Source organism: Lolium perenne, chromosome 1, assembly GCF_019359855.2.
Source record: "Lolium perenne isolate Kyuss_39 chromosome 1, Kyuss_2.0, whole genome shotgun sequence".
NCBI lineage: Eukaryota > Viridiplantae > Streptophyta > Magnoliopsida > Poales > Poaceae > Lolium > Lolium perenne.
In genome coordinates this window covers 159615327-159637990 of record NC_067244.2, presented here as the reverse complement: position 1 = coordinate 159637990, position 22664 = coordinate 159615327, and the positions used below count along the sequence as shown (strand labels likewise).

General features: G+C 52.1%; 1 protein-coding gene across 1 annotated transcript; it reads left to right on the top strand.

Moving 5' to 3' along the window:
• Positions 1 to 4999: 4999 nt before the first annotated feature.
• On the top strand, positions 5000 to 21026 carry LOC139833204 (uncharacterized). The gene is made up of 3 exons (XM_071823407.1): positions 5000 to 5022; positions 19854 to 20017; positions 20239 to 21026. Exons 1-3 carry the CDS (start codon positions 5000 to 5002, stop codon positions 20841 to 20843), a joined length of 792 nt encoding a protein of 263 aa, XP_071679508.1. The 3' UTR covers positions 20844 to 21026.
• Positions 21027 to 22664: the final 1638 nt, after the last annotated feature.

Here is a 22664-nt window from a genome sequence, read left to right as displayed (position 1 = left end):
CACTTCATGGATATGCGAATATCGTTAGTGCCCCAATAGTTGGAGGATTGTGACGCCTTGCGTCTTCAACCTTCGTACATTCCCATAAAACTTATGAGTTTATGTAGTCTCACCAAACTTTATTCTATCATCTTGCAATAAGGTCTTAGATATCACATATATCTCATACCTTGATTATTTCTGAAAACTAAATTTTCAGCTCCTTACTTTTCAAACAGATTTGAACTTCAAGTTTCACGGAGACAAGATAACTTTAGGTACTAATTGAAACCATAGCTCTTTGAATCAACAATGTGAGGTTTACTAAAAGTTTGCAATAGGACTTAATCAATTCTTGATTCTTTAACAATACGGTACCAAACCGTAAAGTTTCTTATCAGATTTTAACAGTATTTCTATCTCACTAACAAGACTAGCGCATGGTAGAATATGGATGCCAATACTACAAAATTAATTCAAAATACTACTCAGACTATGTTTATGATAATTAGTTCATGTTTTAATCTAATTACTAATGAACTCCCACTTAATACAACATCCCTCATAGTTGTTAAGTGGTACACGATCCAAATTCACTACACCAAAAACCGATCATCACGTGAGATGATGTAGCTTCAATGGTGAACATCAACATGTTGATCATATCATCCATATGACTCGTGTTCAACCTTTCGGTTTCCGTTGTCCCGAGGCCATGTCTGTACATGCTAGGCTCGTCAAGCAAACCCAAGTATTCCGCGTGTGCAACATGGCTTACACCCGTTGTATGTGAATCGTTGAATCTATCACATCCGATCATCACGAGATGCTTGAACGCAATGACTGTTACAACGGTGCATACGAGGGGAGAACACTTTATTATCTTGATATTAATGTGAGGGATCATCTTATAATGCTACCGTCGCGATCTAAGCAAAATAAGATGCATAAAAGGATTAACATCACATGCAGTTCATATGTGATATGATATGGCCCTTTTGTCTTTGCGCCTTTGATCTTCATCTCCAAAGCACGGACATGATCTCCATCATCTTTGGGCATGATCTCCATCATCGTCGGCGTAGCGTCAAGGTTCATGGCGCCGTCTTCATGATTGTCCTCCATGTAGCAACTATTACAACTACTTTGAAATACTACTCAACATGAAAATTAAAGACAACCATAAGGCTCCTGCCGGTTGCCACAATACAATAATGATCATCTCATACATATTCATCATCACATTATGGCCATATCACATCACCAAACCCTGCAAAAACAAGTTAGACGTCTCTAATTTGGTTTGCATATTTTACGTGGTTTAGGGTTTTCGAGAGAGATCTAATCTACCTACGAACATGGACCACAACGTTGATACTAATGTTGTCAATAGAAGAGTAAATTGAATCTTCACTATAGTAGGAGAGACAGACACCCGCAAAGCCTCTTATGCAATACATGTTGCATGTTGAACGAGGAACAAGTCTCATGAACGCGGTCATGTAAAGTTAGTCCGAGCCGCTTCATCCCACTATGCCACAAAGATGCAAAGTACTCAAACTAAAGATAACAAGAGCATCAACGCCCACAAACCATTGTGTTCTACTCGTGCAACCATCTATGCATAGACACGGCTCTGATACCACTGTAGGATAACGTTGCATAGAAAACAAAAATTTTCCTACCGCGAACACGCAATCCAAGCCAAGATGCAATCTAGAAGACGGTAGCAACGAGGGGGTATCGAGTCTCACCCTTGAAGAGATTCCAAAGCCTACAAGAGGAGGCTCTTGTTGCTGCGGTAGACGATCACTTGCCGCTTGCAAAAGCGCGTAGAAGATCTTGGTCACGATCGGTTCTGGCGCCACGAACGGGCAGCACCTCCGTACTCGGTCACACGTTCGGTTGTTGATGAAGACGACGTCCACCTCCCCGTTCCAGCGGGCAGCGGAAGTAGTAGCTCCTCTTGAATCCGACAGCACGACGGCGTGGTGTCGGTGGCGGTGAAGAAGTCCGGTGGAGCTTCGCTAAGCTACGCGGGCAATATGGAGGAGAGGGGGGCGGCTAGGGTTTGGGAGGGGTGGCCGGCCACTCTATGGGGGGCGGCCAGCTTGTGGTCTTGGGGTGGTCGGCCCCCTCCCTTGGCCCCTCATTATATAGGTGGATCCCAAGTGTTGGTGTCCAAGTCTTCGAATAAGACCCGAAACCAAAACCTTCCATAAGAGGGGGAAACCTAGCCCAACTAGGACTCCCACCCAAAGGTGGGATGTCCACCTCCCATGTGGGGGGTGGCCGGCCCCCTATGGTGGAGTCCACTTGGGACTCCACCCCATCTAGGGCTGGCCGGCCATGGAGGTGGAGTCCCATGTGGACTCCACCTTCCTTGGTGGTTTCTTCCGGACTTTTCTAGAACCTTCTAGAACCTTCCATAGAACCTTCCGCGACATTTTATTTCACATAAAATGACATCCTATATATGAATCTTATTCTCCGGACCATTCCGGAACTCCTCGTGATGTCCGGGATCTCATCCGGGACTCCGAACAAATATTCGAACTCCATTCCATATTCAAGTACTACCATTTCAACATCCAACTTTAAGTGTGTCACCCTACGGTTCGTGAACTATGCGGACATGGTTGAGTACTCACTCCGACCAATAACCAATAGCGGGATCTGGAGATCCATAATGGCTCCCACATATTCAACGATGACTTTAGTGATCGAATGAACCATTCACATATATTACCAATTCCCTTTGTCTCGCGATATTTTACTTGTCCGAGGTTTGATCTTCGGTATCACTCTATACCTTGTTCAACCTCGTCTCCTGACAAGTACTCTTTACTCGTACCGTGGTATGTGGTCTCTTATGAACTCATTCATATGCTTGCAAGACATTTAGACGACATTCCACCGAGAGGGCCCAGAGTATATCTATCCGTCATCGGGATGGACAAATCCCACTGTTGATCCATATGCCTCAACTCATACTTTCCGGATACTTAATCCCACCTTTATAGCCACCCATTTACGCAGTGGTGTTTGGTGTAATCGAAGTACCTTTCCGGTATAAGTGATTTACATGATCTCATGGTCATAAGGACTAGGTAACTATGTATCAAAAGCTTATAGCAAATAACTTAATGACGAGATCTTATGCTACGCTTAATTGGGTGTGTCCATTACATCATTCACATAATGATATAACCTTGTTATTAATAACATCCAATGTTCATGATTATGAAACTAATCATCCATTAATCAACAAGCTAGTTTAAGAGGCATACTAGGGACTTCTTGTTGTCTACATATCACACATGTACTAATGTTTCGGTTAATACAATTATAGCATGATATATAAACATTTATCATAAACATAAAGATATAAATAATAACCACTTTATTATTGCCTCTAGGGCATATCTCCTTCAATGACATGCGGTAGGCCCACAAAGCTTCTGACAATGTTTCATGCCAAACCCTAGGGTTCTCGTCAATCTTCCTCTTGATCAGCTTGATCAGGCTCTGATTAGACGCTTCAGCTTGCCCGTTGGCTTGAGCATAGTATGGAGATGATCGGATCAGCTTAATCCCCATGTCATCGCAGAACTTTCTGAATTCTTTAGAAATAAAGACCGAACCTCCATCGGTCGTGATTGTTTGGGGAATCCCGAACCTATGAATGACGTGTTCTTTGACAAATTTGATAACATCTTCTGATTTTACCTTCTTCATAGGAACGGCCTCCACCCACTTGGTGAAGTAATCTGTAATGGCTAGAATCCACTCGTGGCCTTTGCTTGACGCATGATGGATTTTGCCGATCATATCCATGCCCCAACCTCGGAATGGCCAAGGCTTGATGATGGGGTTCATCGCTGACGCGGGTACCATCTGAATCTTTCCGAACATCTGACACGCTTGGCATCCCTTGTAGTACTTGAAGCAATCCTCAAGCATAGTGGGCCAATAAAACCCTGATCGCCTAATCAGCCACTTCATCTTATGAGCCGATTGGTGAGTTCCACAGGCGCCTTCATGCACCTCATGTAAGTGCCGATTAGACTCAGTTGGTCCTAGGCACTTGAGCAGTAACCCTTCCAACGTCCTGTAGAACATGTCATCTCCTATAAGGACATATTTCATAGCCTTGTATCTTATCCGTTTAGGTGCCCCCCGAGCCGAATCCTTCAAGTAATTGAAGATATCGGCTCTCCAGTCATCCTGTCCCAGGAACTGCACCTGAACTTCTGACCCATCTGGTATGTCCTTGTATCCTGACGCCATTTGCGCGAGATCATTGGCGTCGGTATTCTGAGATCTTGGGACCCAATTGAAATTGATGTACCGAAAATGTGTCATCAGCTCACGACATTCCATCCAATACAGGAAAAGCGATTTGCTCTCGCACTTGTATTCGTCCGTGAGCTGGTAACTTACCAACTTCGAGTCTCCAAAAAGCTCCACCGCTTCTGCCCCGGCTTCCAGCAGCAACTCCAGTCCCTTGCGTACTGCCTCATACTCAGCGACATTGTTTGTGCAAGGGGTAGATAATCTGATGGAGAAGGAGTATGTTGCCCCCCAAGGCGACACGAGCAGAATGCCGATGCCACAACCATCGTCACAAGCCGATCCATCGAAGAACATAGCCCATGCACGTATAGATAGTGCTGCTATATTAGTATTGATCCGTTCAGCTATGAGATCGGCCAACGCTTGTCTCTTGACTGCTTTTGCAGGCTGATACCGGAGATCAAACTCCGATAACGCGAACATCCACTTACCAAGTCGGCCTTTCAAAACAGGAGCCGACAGCATGTGCTTAACGACGTCTGACTTGCATATGACGATTATTTCTGCCGTCAAAAGGATGTGATGGAGCTTGGTGCAGGTGAAGAACAGGCAGAGGCATAACTTCTCGACCTCAGGATACCTTGTCTCTGCATCCAACATCCTTCTGCTGAGGTAGAATACAACCTTTTCAACGCCCTCGTAGAGTTGCACCACCACTGAGGCAATGGACGTGTCAGCAACTGACAGGTAGATATAGAACGGCCTGTCCTGCTGAGGCGGAACTAGCACAGGCGGTGTTGTTAGATACCGCTTGATCTCGTCAAACGCCTGCTGCTGCTCTGCCCCCCAGTGAAACTCGTCATCAGATTTAATCTTGACCAACGCCATGAACGGCTCAATTCGCCCTGAGAGATTAGAGATGAATCGCCGGACGAAATTGATCTTGCCGATCAAACGTTGGAGCTCCTTCTTCGTGGTAGGCGGCTGCATGGTACGTACCGCCTCTTGACTTTTCAGGCCGATCTCAATTCCTCGTTCATGGACCAGAAACCCTAGGAACTGACCGGCCGTCACACCAAAGGCACACTTCTTTGGATTCATTCTCAGTCCGAACTTCCGAGTTCGGTCTAGGATGTGCCGCAGATCATCCAAGTGTCCCTCCGTGGAGACAGACTTGACCACCATGTCATCGATGTAGATTTCCACCAACTTGCCGATCAAATCATGAAAAATATAATTCATGGCTCGTTGGTAAGTTGCACCGGCATTCTTCAGCCCAAAAGTCATGACCACATATTCAAACAAGCCCACTGATCCTGGAACTCTGAATGCGGTCTTGTGTATATCTTCTGGAGCCATGAAGATTTGGTTGTAGCCGGCATTGCCATCCATGAAGCTCAACACCTTGTGGCCAGCAGCTGCATTGATCAATGTTTCTGCCACAGGCATTGGATATTCATCCTTTGGAGTGGCTCTGTTGAGATCTCGGAAATCTATGGCCACACGCCATCGGCCGTCCTTTTTCTCCACAGGCACGATATTGGAGATCCATTCAGCATACCTGCATGGCCTGATGAACCCAGCGGCTAGCTTTTTCTCGATCTCCTTTTTGACTTCTTCGAGGATTTCGGCCTTCATCTGGCGTGCTCATTGTTGGAACGGCCGAAATCCCTTCTTGAGCGGGAGCCGATGCTCAATGATGCTCCTGTCTAACCCAGGCATCTCTGTGTAATCCCATGCAAAGCAATCTGGGTACTCCTTTAACAGAGCTATCATCTGGCTCCTGAGATGTGGATCTAACTTTTTGCTGATGAAAGTTGGTCGTGGCTTATCCCCAGGACCAATGTCGACTTCTTCTAGCTCATCAGCCGATGTAAACCCATACCCTAGCTTTCCGTCGCCTGTTAGATCGACACTAAACACAGGGAAAACGTGTGGCAAGGATAATATGGGCCGATTGCTGGAATCGGCCCCCATCTTGATCGCATTGCTCAAAAGAGGTTTACATCTTGTTCGTGCTTCACTATGACTACGTGACATACCTGAGACAAGATCATTACTTTTTATTTTTTTGGGGCCGATCACCAGGATCGGCCTCCCCATGTACGTTCATAGACTTTGCTCTTGTTACACGGTCAGGCCAGTGGATAAGACCAGCCTCACCCCGTTTTTTGACACGTCGATGTACTCGCAGTCGTCCAAAGTGATGCCTGAGAGCGGCTCTTGGCCTTCTATCTCCCAAACGTTCATGCCAGCCGTTGAAATCTCGGCTGTATCGTCTGCATGGACGACTTCCACTTCATCTCCATCCCACTGTATTAGGCATTGGTGCATCGTAGATGGAATGCAACAGTTGGCGTGGATCCAATCTCTCCCTAGCAGGACAGCATAAGTGCTCTTGCTATCGACAATGAAGAATGTCGTAGGGATGGTTTTCCTTCCTACGGCCAGATCCACGTTCAGAACACCTTGTGCATCAGATGCTTGGCCGTTGAAATCGCTCAGTGTAACGTTGGTCTTGATCAGATCCGAGCTAGAGCGTCCCAACCGACGTAGCATGGAGTATGGCATGATGTTGACTGCCGCTCCGGTGTCCACCAGCATCTTGTTGACAGGCTGCCCATTGATGTAACCTCACAAGTACAGGGCCTTCAGGTGTCTGTAGCTTCTTTCACATGGCTTCTCAAAGATAACCGGCCGTGGGCCGCAGTCAAGTTGTGCCACAGGTGCTTCGTCTAATCCTGGAGCACAAAACTCCGCTGGAAGGATGAACACCATGTTTGTACTAGCCGATGTCTCATCATCGGCTTTCCTTTGCTTGGGGCGCCACTCCATCTTTTGTGGTCGACCCTCTTCATCCAGGGTTCGTTGAATTTTCGCGGCCAGATCAGGCCGCGCCTTCCTTAGCGTGTGCAGGTATAACCTTTCGGCTTCCTCCAAGCCTCGTAGTCGCTGAACCCTACGCTTTTGGGAACGGCTGAGTCCGTCAGGGCACCACCTTGGCCGGTGGTACTTGTCCTCCTCTTCTTCGTAGTCATCTTCTAACTCCTCGAGGTCTTCTTCCCGAGAGGACTCAGTTTGCTTGTTCCTAGATGGGAGAGGCCCTAGACGTTTGAACACTGACACGTCTGTTGCACCCTTCTTCTTCTGTCTACATTCTGGGCAGTTGCCGATTGTGGGCAATCGGCTCATTCCTGAATCCCAGCAGTGTTTGAAGAAAGGACAGTCCCAGTGCCTGTCCACGTCGTCTTGTTCTCTTGACCTTTCCTTGGCACGGTGCTCGTATCTCTCCTCATCGCGATCATGCCGATGATGTCTCATGGCGTCTCTGCTAGCTAGACGATCCCTTTCATCGTCGCTGTTGTACCGCCGGCGCTGGTCGTACTGACTTACATATTTATTGAGGAGATGATCAGAGAGAGGTCGTTGATATCGCACATTCTTCACTTCCCCCTCTGTGATGTAGCGTTTGCCATCGTGCCGGAGCCGATCGCGTGGAGCGGCTTCCTCTTTGTCCCTGCTATGAGAGCGGCTGCCCTCGCCTTTGTTCTTACCAGAGTGGTGCCCAGGCTCAACCATGTTAATGCTTAACGAGAAACCTGGTTGGCACCCCTCGGGGTAAGCGTATTCCACCGTGTTAACGGCGGGGAAGGGGTGTGTGTCGACTTTCATGGCGTACTGGTTGAAAATTAGACGTCCTTGTTCTATCGCCATTTGGATCTGCTGACGCCACACCCTGCAGTCATTGGTGGTATGGGAGAACGTGTTATGCCATTTGCAGTATGGCTTTCCGTTCAGCTCCTGTACCGTGGGGATTTTGAGGCCTTCGGGTAACTTCAGCTGCTTCTCCTTAAGCAAGAGGTCGAAAATTTGCTCAGCTTTAGTTACGTCAAAATCAAACCCTCTTGGAGGACCTTGTGGCTTAACCCATTTGCAGGACACGGGGGTTGCCCCCCCGAGTCCATTCAGCCACTGCTACCTCTTGATCTCCCGCAGACCCTTCATCTTCCTCTGTCTCAACCAGGACTACTGCACGCTTAAATTTGTCCTGGTACAGCTCTGGGTGGCGCTGTTCATATAATGACAGTTTCTGAACCATATGCGCCAGTGATGGGTAGTCTGCTTGGGAAGCCATATCCTTGATCGGTGATGCGAGACCCATCGCCGCCAACTCGACTGCTTCTTTTTTCAGTCAAACGAGCCGAATAACATCGGTTCCTCACGGTCCTGAAGCGCTGGATGTACTCTGACACTGTTTCTCCGCGCTTCTGACGTACTTGTGCTAGATCGGCTATGCCAGCCTCGGAAGCCTCTGAGTGATACTGCATGTGGAATTGTTCCTCCAACTGCTTCCAAGTCCGGATCGAATCTGGTGGCAGTGATGTGTACCACCCAAAAGCCGATCCTGTGAGGGACTGTGCGAAGAACCTCACGCGTAGTGCATCTGCAGCTGAGATCGTGCCCAGCTGCGCCAAATATCGGCTTACATGCTCGATAGAGCTGGAGCCGTCTGACCCACTAAACTTGGAGAATTCAGGGAGCCGATATTTGGGTGGCAGTGGGATCAAATCGTAGTCGTTGGGGTACGGCTTGGAATAGCCGATTGCCCTCCTTTTCGGCACCATGCCGAACTGGTCTCTCAAGATCGTGCTGATCTGATCCGCAGTGCTAGCTGCAGGAGTGGAGCTCTGAAGATTCGCTGGCGTGGCATACTTAGCTAGCCACGCTTGCTTCTCAAGATCTGAGCTAGCTGCAGGAGTTGAGCTCTGGACGTTCGTCGGAGTGGCGTACTTAGCTAGCCACGTCTACTTCTCAAGATCTGATCCGGAAGCTCCTCCCGCTGTTCCAGAAGTCCCTGCTGTTGCAGCCTGGTTCATGAGTGCCCAGTTACTGCTGTCTGGCACGTATGTGCACGTGTATCCGTGAGGGATCTCCTTAGGCGCCTCATACAAGAACTGGTAATCGCTAGGATCGCCGCCGATCTTGTAGACGACGAATGCCGGTGTACTCGGCACCTCTGGTGCTGCCAGCGCGAACGGCAGCGGTGGTTGGCTCTGGAGTGGTAGCTCTCCTTGGTGAGTCCCTAGAGCAGGTCCTGACGGAGAGTACTGATGCCTCAAGATTTCATGGAGTACCCGAAGAGCGACACGCTCCAAAGTGTTCACCAGGCTCTCAGAATGGCGGTGCAGCGAATGAGCTACCATGAAATTGATCTCCTGACGCAAGGACCTGGTGCGTTCTTCTGAAGGGATGGACAGGTCCACTCCATCGAGCGCGCCTTCAGGTGTGAACCCTCTCCACCTGATGCCATGCGAGCGAGTCCTGTGGAAAGAGCCGATGAGGTCGGCTTCGATGATAGCTTTGACGTCGTCATACTTCTTCTTGAGCTCCTCGGGCAGATCCTCGTACGTGACTGGAGTGCCGTCCGCCATCTCAGATGTAGATGGCGATGCAGTTGAAGTCGAAGACGTTCCCACCGGGCGTGCCAGAATGTGTTGGCGTCCGAAACCCACCGGCGAGCAACGGCTGGCAACACGAAGAGCCGGGAACAACCTAGGGCTGCGGCTGGCCCTGGTCCCTCCGAGCGACGGCCCGCAAAGCTCCTGGTACACACGTCCCGATGCTAGTGCAAGGGCGTGCCACCTGATCTATACCTGATCAGGAAGGTGATGGATTTGCTTCGCTTAGTTTCCTGCATGGCATACACGTAAACATTAAATACGAGCCTCGATCGGCTCTCAGGTTATCCCGTGAATCGGCTCAAGGAGCCGATCCACCCATGACTCATATGGGGTTTACGATTGCATGGTGGTCCTGCTTGATCAAAACAAAGCTAAAACGACCTACGACGATCTAGGGTTTTCACCGCATAATCGGAACATCCTACTCGTGGTTGAGCCTGGCAGCCACGCACGGTGATAATAAACCGACCCTAGACAAGGCCTAAAAACCAACATTAAGTTGATCCCCGGAACATCTTGTCTAGGGTTAGTAAACTACACCCTACGTGCTAGTGGATCATTCAACCCGTTTGTAAGGCCTAACTATGCAGATTTTAAACTAATCCTTGAAGAATCAAGGAGCGATCATAACGGATCGGATCTACTAAGCAACGATCAAGCAAGGTGCCGCCCTTACACCTAAGAAAGGTATAAGGACGGCTAGACGTCTAAGGGTTGCGTGGACGAAAACATGTAGCACGGTAAAGCAATGCTAACCCTAACACGTCAATGATAACTACGTTGCTCGCCATCAAAAAGGCTTCAGCACGAGCAACGCATGAACAATGAATAAACGTATACTGAAGATCGCAAGATGCGATCTAGGCAGCATGATGCTTACCCGGAAGAAACCCTCGAAACAAGGGGTTGGCGATGCGCCTAGATTGGTTTGTGATGAACGTGATTGTTGTCTTTCTTGATAACCCTAGATACATATTTATAGTCCGTAGACTTTCTAACGTGGGAATAATCCCAACCGTGCACGAGCCAAACTCTAACTAACCGACACGTATCCTACTAAATTTACAGATACAAGGGCAAACTAGCCCAAACTTCGTGTACAAGGCCGGTTCACGTATTTCTTCCATGTATATTCTTCAAGCCCAATCTTGATCGCGGCCCACCTCTGACTTGGTCAAATTCTGATGATAACAGTCTCTTCTGCAGTTCTTCGACACTAGCAGTTTTTGCTTTGGCCTCATCAGCCTCTGCTTTGGCTTGGCTAGCTTCAAGTTCGGCTTTCTTGCGAGTCATTTCACTTTGCTCCAGTTTCTGAGCAAGAGTGTCGGCAAGCTTGTTGGCCTCTGCAAGTTTCTCTATCAAAATAGAAAAGAATCGTCAAAATTGCGGCAAAAATAGGAGCAAGAAGTTAGAAACAATGGCAGCAAAAAAGTTATTACCTTCAGTCCTGCTGGCATACTCACGGTACCCAATGAATTGGGATCCGATGCGAACAAGCTCTTTGATCATGGGCTGTCAAAGAAGAACAGAGATAGAAAACATCGGTATAAGGAAAATATAAAGGCATAAAGAAGCAAACAGAGGAAATATAGATACTGGCAAGAGAATTAAAAACTTACATCATCTAAGAGCGGATTAGAAGAGCTACCCAATAGAGGGGTAGGCTCCACGATCGTTTCAACCCTTGTCCTTTTTGGTGAAGGAGCAAGAGGGCTTGAAGGAGGAGTGGTGGTGACGACGTTTTGTTGATGAGGCGAGGATTCTTCTCCCTCAACTGGCGTCTCCGAAACAGTTAAAGTATGTGACGTGCTCGTTCGAGGAGCCACGTCAAGAGTTGGTACTTCCTCCTCATCATCACTGTGGTTAAAGATCGACAGCATAAAAAGCAAGATGAGACAAAAAACTTCGAGTACAGAAATAAGGGGAAATCAAAGTGACTTACGAGCTGACGAGGGATTCGAGATATGGATCATAAGTTGCCTTCTAACATGAAGGATCAACTTCTTCGGCTTTGGAGGTGCCGGAATCTTCGACATCATTCCTCTTCCTTTTGTTCTTTGGAGAAACAGCAGGAGGAGGAGACAGTGCCGACGCAGTGCCTTCGGAGGCAGCATCTTTTTCAGAAGATCCCGCAGATTTTAAAGAATCCACGGGTTCATTCACAAAAGAGGGGGCCTCTTGGTTGTCATCAGTGACAATGGCCCTTTCCTCGACTTCTCCACCTTCAGGAAGAGGAGGAAGCGAGACAAGGTCTGGATGGTTCTGTGCAAAATAAAAATAAAGTAGGGGAAGATATCAGAAAAGGAGTTACAAAAAAGATAGCAACGCAATAACAAAACAATCGACAAAGATTACCTTGGGAAGTGGATTGGCGGCGCTGAATGGCTTTACATGGCAAGAAGAAGGGACAGGATCTTTTCTGCTGAGAGACGAGATTTTTCGGACAAGCTTTTCCAAGTCCTTGACCTCTAAATCCACCGACAGCCGATCCGCGTCCTTGTCGCCAACATATTTCCAGAGAGGATATTTGCGAGCCTGAAGCGGCTGTACTCTAGTCCTAAGAAAGTATGCAGTGATTTGGATACCCGATAACTCTTTGCCGCGAGTATTTTGCAACTCGTGGATGCGAGCCATCAAGGTTTCTGTCGACGCCTTTTCTTCTTCGGTAGCCTCTGCGTCCTAGGAGCGGCGGCGAAAATTTTTCTCAGCGCCATCAAAAGGAGGGATGTTGTCCTCGGCACATCCATAGTTCTCCTCCTGAATGTACAACCACTTCTTGCGCCATCCTTGAACTGAGTCAGGGAGTTTTACGTCGAAGTAGTCGACAGTGGGCCGAACAGAAATTACAACGCCGCCTATATTATAGGCGACATTGGGAGAGCCATTACGGCGACAGAAGAAAATGCGCTTCCATAGCGCCCAGTTAGGCTGGACGCCAAGGAAGGCCTCGCAAAGGGTGATGAAAATGGAGATATGAAGAATCGAGTTTGGCGTGAGGTGGTGAAGTTGCAGACCGTAAATAAAAAGCAATCCGCGGAGAAAAGGATGAATGGGGGCGGAAAGACCGCGGATGAGGTGGTCGACAAAACTCACCCGGTACCCCATTGGAGGGGTTGGGTAGCTCTCCTCACTGGGGAAGCACAGCGCTTTGGGCTTCTTGCTGATCCCCAGTTTCTTCAGCATGTTGATGTCCTGGGTGGAAATCTTTGATCTTTCCCACTCCGCCGTCCCCAGATCCACGGCGGCCATGGAGGACTCCGGCGTGCTGTGCCTTGTCAATCGACGCGGTGGCATCAACAATGGCGCAGGGTTTGCAGCTTGGAGACGAGGAGCTTAGGTGGCTGTGGGTCGCAGGAGGAAATTAGCAGATGAGAGCAGGAGAACGGCGCGAGCGGAAGTGCTCGAGGAGGAAGAAGAGGACCTTATATAGAGGTGCGGTGAAGCGGCGGACCGTTGGATAAGGAAAATGTGTAGAAGATGATAGCCACGTGGAAACGAGGGTAAAGAAGTAATTCAACATTGGAGGAGTTACGGTACGTGCGCCAGAAAAAGTGGAGGACGTGTGTCCCCCACGCACGACGTGTCAAGATAGTGGATCAATTGGGCCCGCAAGGCAGTGGGAGAAGGCTTCTCGCGATTTTTGACTCGCAATCGTGGCTATCGTCAGCAATAACGTCACCTTGGCAGATGAAAAAATTCGACTCTAAAATTTCATAAAAGGCGACATGGAAAAATAATACTGAGCCTTTGATCAAATACAAGTTTTTGATCAAATGCTCGGGGGCTACTTCGGAAAAAATAAATAGGTCCAGAAAAGCAAAATAGAAATGGCGTGAGCCTATGATCAAATACAAATATTTGTTCATAGCCTCGGGGGCTACTCCCATCGGGAGCGCTGTTCGCGCACCCGAGAAATTGTAAAATGTCGGGAGATAAAAAAGAAAATATAGCGGCATAAGGCGTAGAGCCTACAACCAAGTACAAATCCTTGGTTGTAGCCTCGGGGGCTACTCCCATCGGGAACGCTGTTCGCGTGCCCGCTGAAATCATAAAAAAAAAAAGAAGAAGAGAAAAGAATGAAAGAGAAAAAAGAAAGATAGCAGAGCAAAAGAGTATATTTCGAGTTATAAATAACTCTGCATATACTCCCATCGGGAGAGCAATATAAGTCATCTTTGACTCGATAAAATGTGCCATTCCAACAGCCGAATAAGCACTCGACAATATATTCTCAGAACGCCAAAGTTGCGATCAATTTCTGAATGCCGCAAATTTGCGAAGGTAAGACCCCAGATCCGTTCTGCCGGGCGTGGCATCGCCGAAGATCGCGTCACTATTTTTATCCGTATCAACAGATACGAAGAAAAATCCTAACGGACGCGTTAGGTACCCGATAAATTTTACTGGGACTCGACAGAATGGTAAGACCTTAAGCGGCACCTGTCGAAGTTTACACCAGTATCCCGAGATCATGTCCAGGGACGTGATCTTGAAGTAGGTTTTTGCGGATTGCCACTAGAGCAGTTAACTAGTACCTGATCCGTCAGATGAACTAGCCCCAACTACCATTATCCCTGTACAATATAAAAGTTTACGAGAAGAAATATAGAAAAGTTAAAATTGTCGAGTAAAAATAAACAGTGGAGATTTTCCTTGACTCTACGATTCAAGCAAAATCTCGGGGGCTACTAACATAGGCATCCCAAATGGGCCTGCCGAAGATAGTACCCGGGGTTTACTGAAGGCCCACTACCCGAAGAATAAGAAGATTCGGAAGCCCAAGATATTATTAAGGAAAGCTAGAGTTGTAATAGGAAGTGTTATTTGTAATCTTGCGGGATGAGTTAAAAACCTTCCCGGACTCTGTAACTTGTACGACACGATTCCCTCGGCTCCGCCTCCTATCTAAGGGGGAGTCGAGGGACAAAGAAGGCATCGAATCATTGTTTTACAAACCCTAGTTTCATAATCGTCGAGTACTTTTCGGCTGAAACCTTCGAGATCTACTTGCCCTCTACTTCCAACTAAACCCTAGTCTACAATCCGTAGGCATTGACAAGTTAATACCTTGTCAGAGTGCCTTTTTATTTTAGTTTTATTATGATGACACTCCTCCCCACCTTTGATTTCTCAAGCCATGGCTAACCGAATCCTCGGGTGCCGTCCAACAATCACATACCATGGAGGAGTGTCTATTTTTGTAACATTATGATGGTTAATTAACTTGGGACTGGGAATCCCATTGCCAGCTCTTTTTGCAAAATTATTGGATAAGCGGATGAAGCAACTAGTCCATTGGTGAAAGTTGCCCAACAAGATTGAAAGATAAACACCACATACATCCTCATGAGCTATAAAACATTGACACAAATCAGAGGTGATAAATTTTGAATTGTTTAAAGATAGCACTCAAGCAGTTTACTTTGGAATGGCGGAGAAATACCATGTAGTAGGTAGGTATGGTGGACACAAATGGCATAGTGGTTGGCTCAAGGATTTTGGATGCATGAGAAGTATTCCCTCTCGATACAAGGCTTAGGCTAGCAAGGCTATTTGAAACAAACACAAGTATGAAGCGGTACAGCAAAACTTACATAAAAGACATATTGTAAACATTATAAGACTCTACACCGTCTTCCTTGTCGTGGGATCGTCACGGCATATGCCATAGGGTGGCTAATCGAAGTGGTTCCTGAGGGATCTCACGGCGGTATCCGGATGCGGGTATGGGCACGAGCGACACGGCGACGTACCCAGGTTCGAGGCCCTCCGATGGAGGTAAAACCTCTACTCCTGCTATGAGTGTATATGATGATCACACAATACAATGGTGCTCCTAGAGCTATGTCCGGCTGCTCCTGGGAGTCTAAGGGAGACGATGGTCTCTCTCTCAGGGCAGCTCTATGGGTGGAATGAAGTAAGAATGATCGATCCCCTACACGAGAGGGGGTAGTGCGGCTTATATAGGCGCCGGCACTTTACATATAAGACCCTATAGTTTACTGGCCGGCTCGGCCAGCTTCGGCTTCCGCTCCTTCCCGAGGCGGTGACGTCAGGAGCCGTTGAGGCATCGTGGCCTGTCCCATCCGGCTGCCACGGTCAGCGGTATGGAGAGGAGGTGTCCCTGTCGTCGCCGTGCCCATGTAGCGCACGGATCGTCGTAAGCCCTGGCGACCTGTCCGGCGCGTGGCACTATTGCTCCACAGTGCCCCGCGTTTTACGGAAGATGGAGTCAGCGTGGACTTTCGGAACCCGGATCACCAACCCGGTTCCTTCCAGTGCAAGACTCGCCAGCCTCGAGTCAGTCTGAGGTACAAACCCCGGTCGGATATGGCTTGTAGAAGCCGGCCCAGCTACAGCATTGGTGGCCGTAGCCAGGCCGACTAGGACCTAGAGCCAGCCGGCTTCCGGACCAGCCGGCCACAGCGCAAGCCGGCTGCTCCTCAGCCAGCCTTTGCCGCGAGCCGGCCAGTGGCCAGCCGGCTGCTCCGCGTCCATTGCCCTATCCGGGGTCTTCCCCCCGACATTAGCCCCCGAAGCTGGCAAGGTCCTGCGTCTAGAAGGACCTAGGCAGGTTTTCCTGGCTTCTCGAATATACTTGACGGCACTTGGAGGGGCCGACTGAGAATTTCCATTCAGCCGGCTGCGCCCTCATCCGGCTCGTTCCTGCCGACTGCTTCTAGCCGGCCGCTTTTTACACTTATACAGCTTTCGCTTTCTCGCGAGTTTTGGCGGCGTCTCCGCCTTGTTGACGACTTTTAGTCCGGGTTAAACTTATTGTCCGGCTCCGGCTTGCGGCGCGCCGGAGTCTCCGCCGCCTCGGGTCCTGTACCCGACTTGACCGGTCTGACGCCTGGCGCTGCGGTCGGTTCGTCTGGTCACATCAATGCTCCCGCCGGATCCGGTGCGGTAGTGGGGGACATGGTGTGGCCGTTTTCGGTAACCGCTGCCGTCGTGGGGGGAGTTACAGCGCAGTAAATCCCGATCGTGGCCCACGATCGCCACGTGGCCGCGCAACTGGCGCGCCAGGCGGCTATAAATGCCCCCGGTAGCGGTACCGAGGCGCCCTTCTTCTTCCTCGCGCTCTTCGTCCTCTCGCCCAAACTCTCTTGTTTCTTCGCTCGAGCGCTCCATCACACGCCAACACTCCTGGCGAACTCCGGCGAGCAGCTGCCCCGACGTTCTCCCGCCGGGCCGCCGCCGCCACTCCACCAATCCGGCGCCACGGGGCCGCGTGTCTCCACGGAGCGTCCTCAGCCGCCGTTATCGCCGCCGCGGTCGCAAGGCTCTTCCTCACCGTTTCGCCTCTCTTGGTCATCTTCTTCCTCAACCTCGACAATGGCCTCCGCCAGCGGGTCGTGGAGGGGCTCATACATGCGGGAGGACGACATCGAGCGGCTGGTGCGCCTCCGCCGGATCCCGTCGGCGGTGGTCTGTCGGGCGCCCGGCGAGGAGACGGAGCCCGAGCCGCAGCCCGGCGAGCGCGTCGTCTTCGGCGCGCACCTTGATCGCGGGCTGGGCCTGCCGGCTTCAACCTTCTTCCGGCAGTTCCTCGACAACTTCGGCCTGCAGCCGCACCACCTGCCGGCCAACGCGTGCGTCCTCCTCAGCTGTTACGTGGCGTTCATGGAGGCCTACGCCGGCTTGTGGCCAGACATCGACTTCTGGAGCCGGCTGTTCTACTTGAAGGCGCAAACCACCGAGGGCCGCCTGCGAGCCTGCGGCGCCGCCTCGATCTACACCCGGCCTGGTACGCCCTTCCCCAAGATCCCCACCGTTGACTCGGTGAAGAACTGGCAGATGTCGTTCTTCTATGTGCGCAACGAGGGGCAGCTCGTCGACCGGATCAACCTGCCGGAGTTCAACCCGGCTCCTCCCGTCGGCCGGATCAACTGGAGCTACAACGCCCGCACGTCGGATCCGGACGCCGAGGTGAACCAGCTCTGGGACTTCTTGGGGGCGGCCGTCGAGAACGGGCTGACTGCGGAGGATCTCCTCTGCACCATCGCTGAGCGCCGGGTGCTGCCGCTCCAGAGGCGTACCCACAAAATCGGGCACATGTCCGGCCGGTTCGACCCGAACCGGACGTCCAAGGCGGTGCTCACCAAGGCCCAGGTGGCCAGCCGGGTGAACAACATCACCAAGGCAAACATGTCGGACGACTGGAACTACGGGCTGGCGCCCCGCGACAGGGACCACCCGCCCGAACGGGTAAGCTTGTGTTTTTCGCCGGCTTCCGGCTTGCGGCTGCGAGGCCGACTTCCTTTTGCTTCTGCCAATTTTTGGCTTGTTGTTTGCTCATGCTTTTTCTTTCTTTCTAGCTCTTTGAGCGCCAGAACACCGAGGACGGCGACCTGGCGACGAGGAGGTGGACGCCGGATCACGTCGATCCGGCTGACCAAGCCGGTGACCAGGCCGGCGACGACGACCTGCTGCAGGCGCCTGATCTAGGCGGCCAAGGGGAGCACAATCCGCCCCCCTCACCAGAGCAGCAGGAGGACGAGGAGCCGGCGACGTCCGGCACGGGGCCGATCCCGGCCGTGCCTCTGCGCGCGAGGCCGCCAAGCACCACGGCGACTTCGGCGCGCCAGGGGAAGAAGCGGGCCAGCGAGCCTCGCTCCACTGCCGCCTTGGAGGCGAAGGCGAAGAAGCTCCGCCGGCAGCAGCCGAAGAAGGTTCCGGAGCAGGCCGGGTGAGTTCTCTTTCTCTTTCTTGTTTGATTCCTTTTCTTTCCTTACTTTTTATGCTTATCTTCTCTTTGTTTGTCCGGCTAGGGCTCCCATCAAGTTTACCCAGGGTGGCGGCTCCCGGCAGGCTCCGCGCGTCGCGTCGCCGCCGCTGCGCCAAAGGAGGGAGCCGACGCCGCAGCCTTCATCGCGCGCTCCTACGCCACCGCCGCCTGCGGGTACTGCGCCTTCCGCAGGGGCACCTTCCTTCGCCGTGCCGCTGGCCTCAGCGCCTGATCGCGGCACGCGGGTCGAGCCGACTCGGCAGCTGACGCTGGACGACATGTTCCCGCGCCGGACTCGCCTTCTGGACCCCGCTGCTGGGGCCGGCCGGGGCATGCCGCCTTCACCCGGAGCCGGAGCCGGAAGGGCTGCACCGTCTGCGACCGGAGCCGGAGCCGGCAGAGCCGCGCCGCCTGCGACCGGAGCCGGCGCCCCGCCAAGCGTGGTGGTGCTGGATGAGAGCCCGGAGGGGGCACCTCAGGCGCCGGAGACAGCTGCTCCGGCTGGGCCATCTGCTGCGCCCGGAGCGTCGCCACCGCCGGAGCCGACGAGGGATGAGCCAGCCAGGCGGGAGCCGGCAAGGGATGAGCCGGCGCGCACGGAGGGCGCCGACTCGCGCGCACTGGTGAGGACGGAAGCCCCATCGGCGTCGCAGCAGGGCCTGCACGTGGCCAAGGGCGCTCTTCTTCTTCAGGTGCCGTCCGCCTCCGACTCCAGCCTTGGCTCGGCTGCCACCATGGAGCAGGCGTGGCTCCGCGCCGACTCCTATGAGGTGACCAGCCGGGAGGGGAACCCTGGCCAAGCATCGGTGGAGATGTTCTTCTCCAGCCTGCAGGCCCACCTCAAGGCCAGGGCTGCCGAGACCGCGGCCAGCGTTGCCAAGGTGGAGGAAGCCGGCAAGGTAAGCTTTATCTGTTTTTTTTTTTGATTTGGTTATCATCCTGGTAGCCCTCCGAGGCATGGGCCGGCTGCTTGGAGCCGGCCCGGGTTTCGCCTAGCTGACTGGCTTTCTTTTTTCCTTAGGCTGTGATGGATCGGCGCACCACTTTGTATAATCGCGCCGTTACCCATTACCACAAGGCCAAGCTGGACCGGGCCAACTTGGCCCGCGAGCTGGGAGCCGCCAAGGGTGAGCTCTTGCTTCTTTCGACTCGATGTCTTATTTTCTTTTGAATCTTCGTTGGCTGACGTTTCTTTCCGGCTGCCTCGCAGTTGAAGCCGCCAAGGTCCCGCGGCTGGAGTCGGATCTCCGGGCTGCTCGCGCCCAGTGCGCCGAGAGCGAGGAGGCGGGCCGTTCTTCAGCCGCCAAGCTCAAGCTGGCTGAGCAGGAGCTGGCACGGCTGCGCCTGCTGGAGCAGAACCACCTCTCTGAGCTCAACTCCCTTAGGCCGGCGGAGAAGGAGAAGGTGGACGATCTGAGCCGGCGGCTATCGGAGGTGGAGAAGCAGCGGCTTGCGCTGCAAGAGGAGGTCACCGCCAAGTCCACGGAGCTGACGGCTACCGCCAAGCGCTGGACGGATGAGATTGGCGCACTTGATCGCGGCTTGGCGGGTGAGTGCACCTTAATGTTCCTTTCCCTTTGCCGGCTTTCGGCTTTCATTGGCAGCCGGCAGCAGAAACTTCTGATGTCTTTGCTATCTCCATCTTCGGGCTGGTGGCGGTCGGTTCTTGCCGGCTGCCGCCAGGCTTTTCCTTTTGGCTTAGGACTTCGAAAATTTGCATTTTTCAGCTTATTTCGGCTTCGATGATTTCTGACTTGCTTCGTCTTGCAGCGGCCTTCCCGGAGACGCAGGACGCGGCTTTGGCAGCCGTTGGCGTTGCGCGCGAGTCCAGGAGGCAGGAGACCGGCGAGGGCAGCTCGGAGTATTTCTCCATGGAGGATCACATGGCGTCCATGGCTGCCCGCGTCGAGCCCATCACCAAGCTCGGCTGGGAGCTCCGGAAGGCGGTTGAAGAGCTGGCGCCGATGCTGTGGCCTGAGGAGGCGGTGCCGCAAGATATCTCCAGCCTCACCTCCCTGATGGAGCGGGCGCCGGATCGCTTCCTCGACTGGAAGGAGTCGGCCACGCGCGCTAGCGCCGACATGGCGCTGTCCTTCGTCCTCTCTTGGTACAACGAGGTGGACCTGGGGCAGCTTGAGTTCCGGCGAGCCGGCGTGGAGGACAAGCTCCCAGCCGAATACAAGGCCGCCCGTCTTGCTCGAGCCAGCACCATCGCCGACTTCGTCGACAAAGCCCTCTTCGTCGCGGACCCGAACCCTCCTCCATCCGATGAGGACTACATGGAAGATGAGGAGGCGGAAGACGAGCCCGAAGACGACCCGGCAGCCGGCTCCGCGGACGCTCCTCCGGCTGGTCCTTCTCCAGCCGCGTCTTAGTTTTACCTGTCTTTCCAGTTGTTCTTTTGCCAAGACAATTTATTAAATCCCCGGGATGCTGGGTGCGCATGTATGAATATTATCGTCCTTTAATTATGTCACACTTTAATGTGTTTGTTAATCATTTGTGTGCCGAGTTGCTTTCTTTCGACTCGTTCGCTTTTTCCCATCCGCCCCACTCTTTGGCTGTGCTCTTGCCGGTCGTACGTCCGACTTGCGATCCGTCGCCGGATCAAGAGCGGGCCGCTGGGTGAGGCTGACAGTATTTCAGTCGAACGAGCTGAATTCGGCAATCCGGCACTTTCATGAAAAGTTGCAAGTCAATTCGCTTTCACTCTTTCCCTTAGTCATCTTTCGCGTGCCGGCTCCCTAAACCTTACTCCCGCCAGCCGGACAGCCGGGTTGCGGTCTGTAGCTGGATCGGAAGCCGGCTGTCGGAAACCGGATCACGCTACTTAGCCGGCCACGTGAGAGGGTGTAAGCCAACTGGCGAAACAAAGTAGAGTACGCGAAAAACTTGTCGGAAACGGCGCTCTTGGCGCGTGCTTTTTCATAGCTTACAAAAGGGATACAAGGGATACATACATTCCTGCTCTCATGTGTAAAATGGGCGGAGTAAGTTGACATTCCAGGGACGTTTAGTCTCCTCGTCAGCCTTGTCCGGCTTGTTTTTCTTAGCTTCTTGGGCATCTATGAGATAGTAGGAATCATTGCCTACTGCCTTGCTCACGATGAAGGGACCCTCCCATGGGGATGACAGTTTATGCTGTCCGGCTGTCCGCTGGATCAGCCGGAGCACTAGGTCTCCTTCTCGGAATGCTAAGGGCTGGACCTTCCGGCTGTGATAGCGTCGGCGGCTTTGCTGGTAAATGGTAGATCTAGACGCAGCCAGCAGCCGGGCCTCTTCGACCAGGTCGACTCCATCTTCGCGAGCTTCTTTGGCCTCGGCTTCAGTGTAGAGCTTGATCCTTGGCGCGTCGTGCTCGATATCAGTCGGCAGGACGGCTTCGGCCCCGTATACGAGGAAAAATGGTGTAAAGCCGACTGAGCGGTTTGTCGTTGTGCGCAGGCTCCACAGCACATTGGGCAGCTCTTCAATCCAGCAGCCGGCTGCTCGCTCGAGAGGCTCCATCAGTCGGGGCCGGATGCCGGCTAGGACTAAGCCGTTAGCCTTTTCCACTTGTCCGTTGGACTCTGGGTGCGCCACAGAAGATAGGGCCATCCGGATCCCCATTTCCCCGCAATAGCGAGAGAAGATGCCTTGGGAGAAGTTGCTGCCGTTGTCAGTGATGATGCTGTGGGGGTAGCCAAACCTCACGATGATTTCCTTGAGGAATGTGACGGCTGTGGAGCCATCCAGCTTCTTGATTGGCTTGGCTTCGATCCACTTGGTGAATTTGTCAATCATCACCAAGAGGTGTGTCATGCCGCCTCGCGCCGTTCTAAATGGGCCTACCATATCCAAGCCCCATACGGCAAATGGCCATGTGATGGGGATGGTTTTCAAGGCGGAAGCCGGCTGGTGTCTTTTCTTTGCGAAGCGCTGACAGCCGTTGCACCTCTTCACCAACTCTTCTGCGTCTCTGAGCGCAGTCGGCCAGTAAAAACCGTGCCGGAAGGCTTTGGCCACTATGGCTCTGGATGAGGCATGATGTCCGCACTCTCCTTGATGGATTTCCCGTAGGAGTTCAATCCCTTCAGCCGGCTCGATGCACCGCTGGAACACCCCACTTACGCTGCGTTTGTACAGCTGGTGGTTGATGATTGTATAGGCCTTGGCCCTTCTCTCAATCTGCCTGGCCTGGACTCTATCCTCAGGCA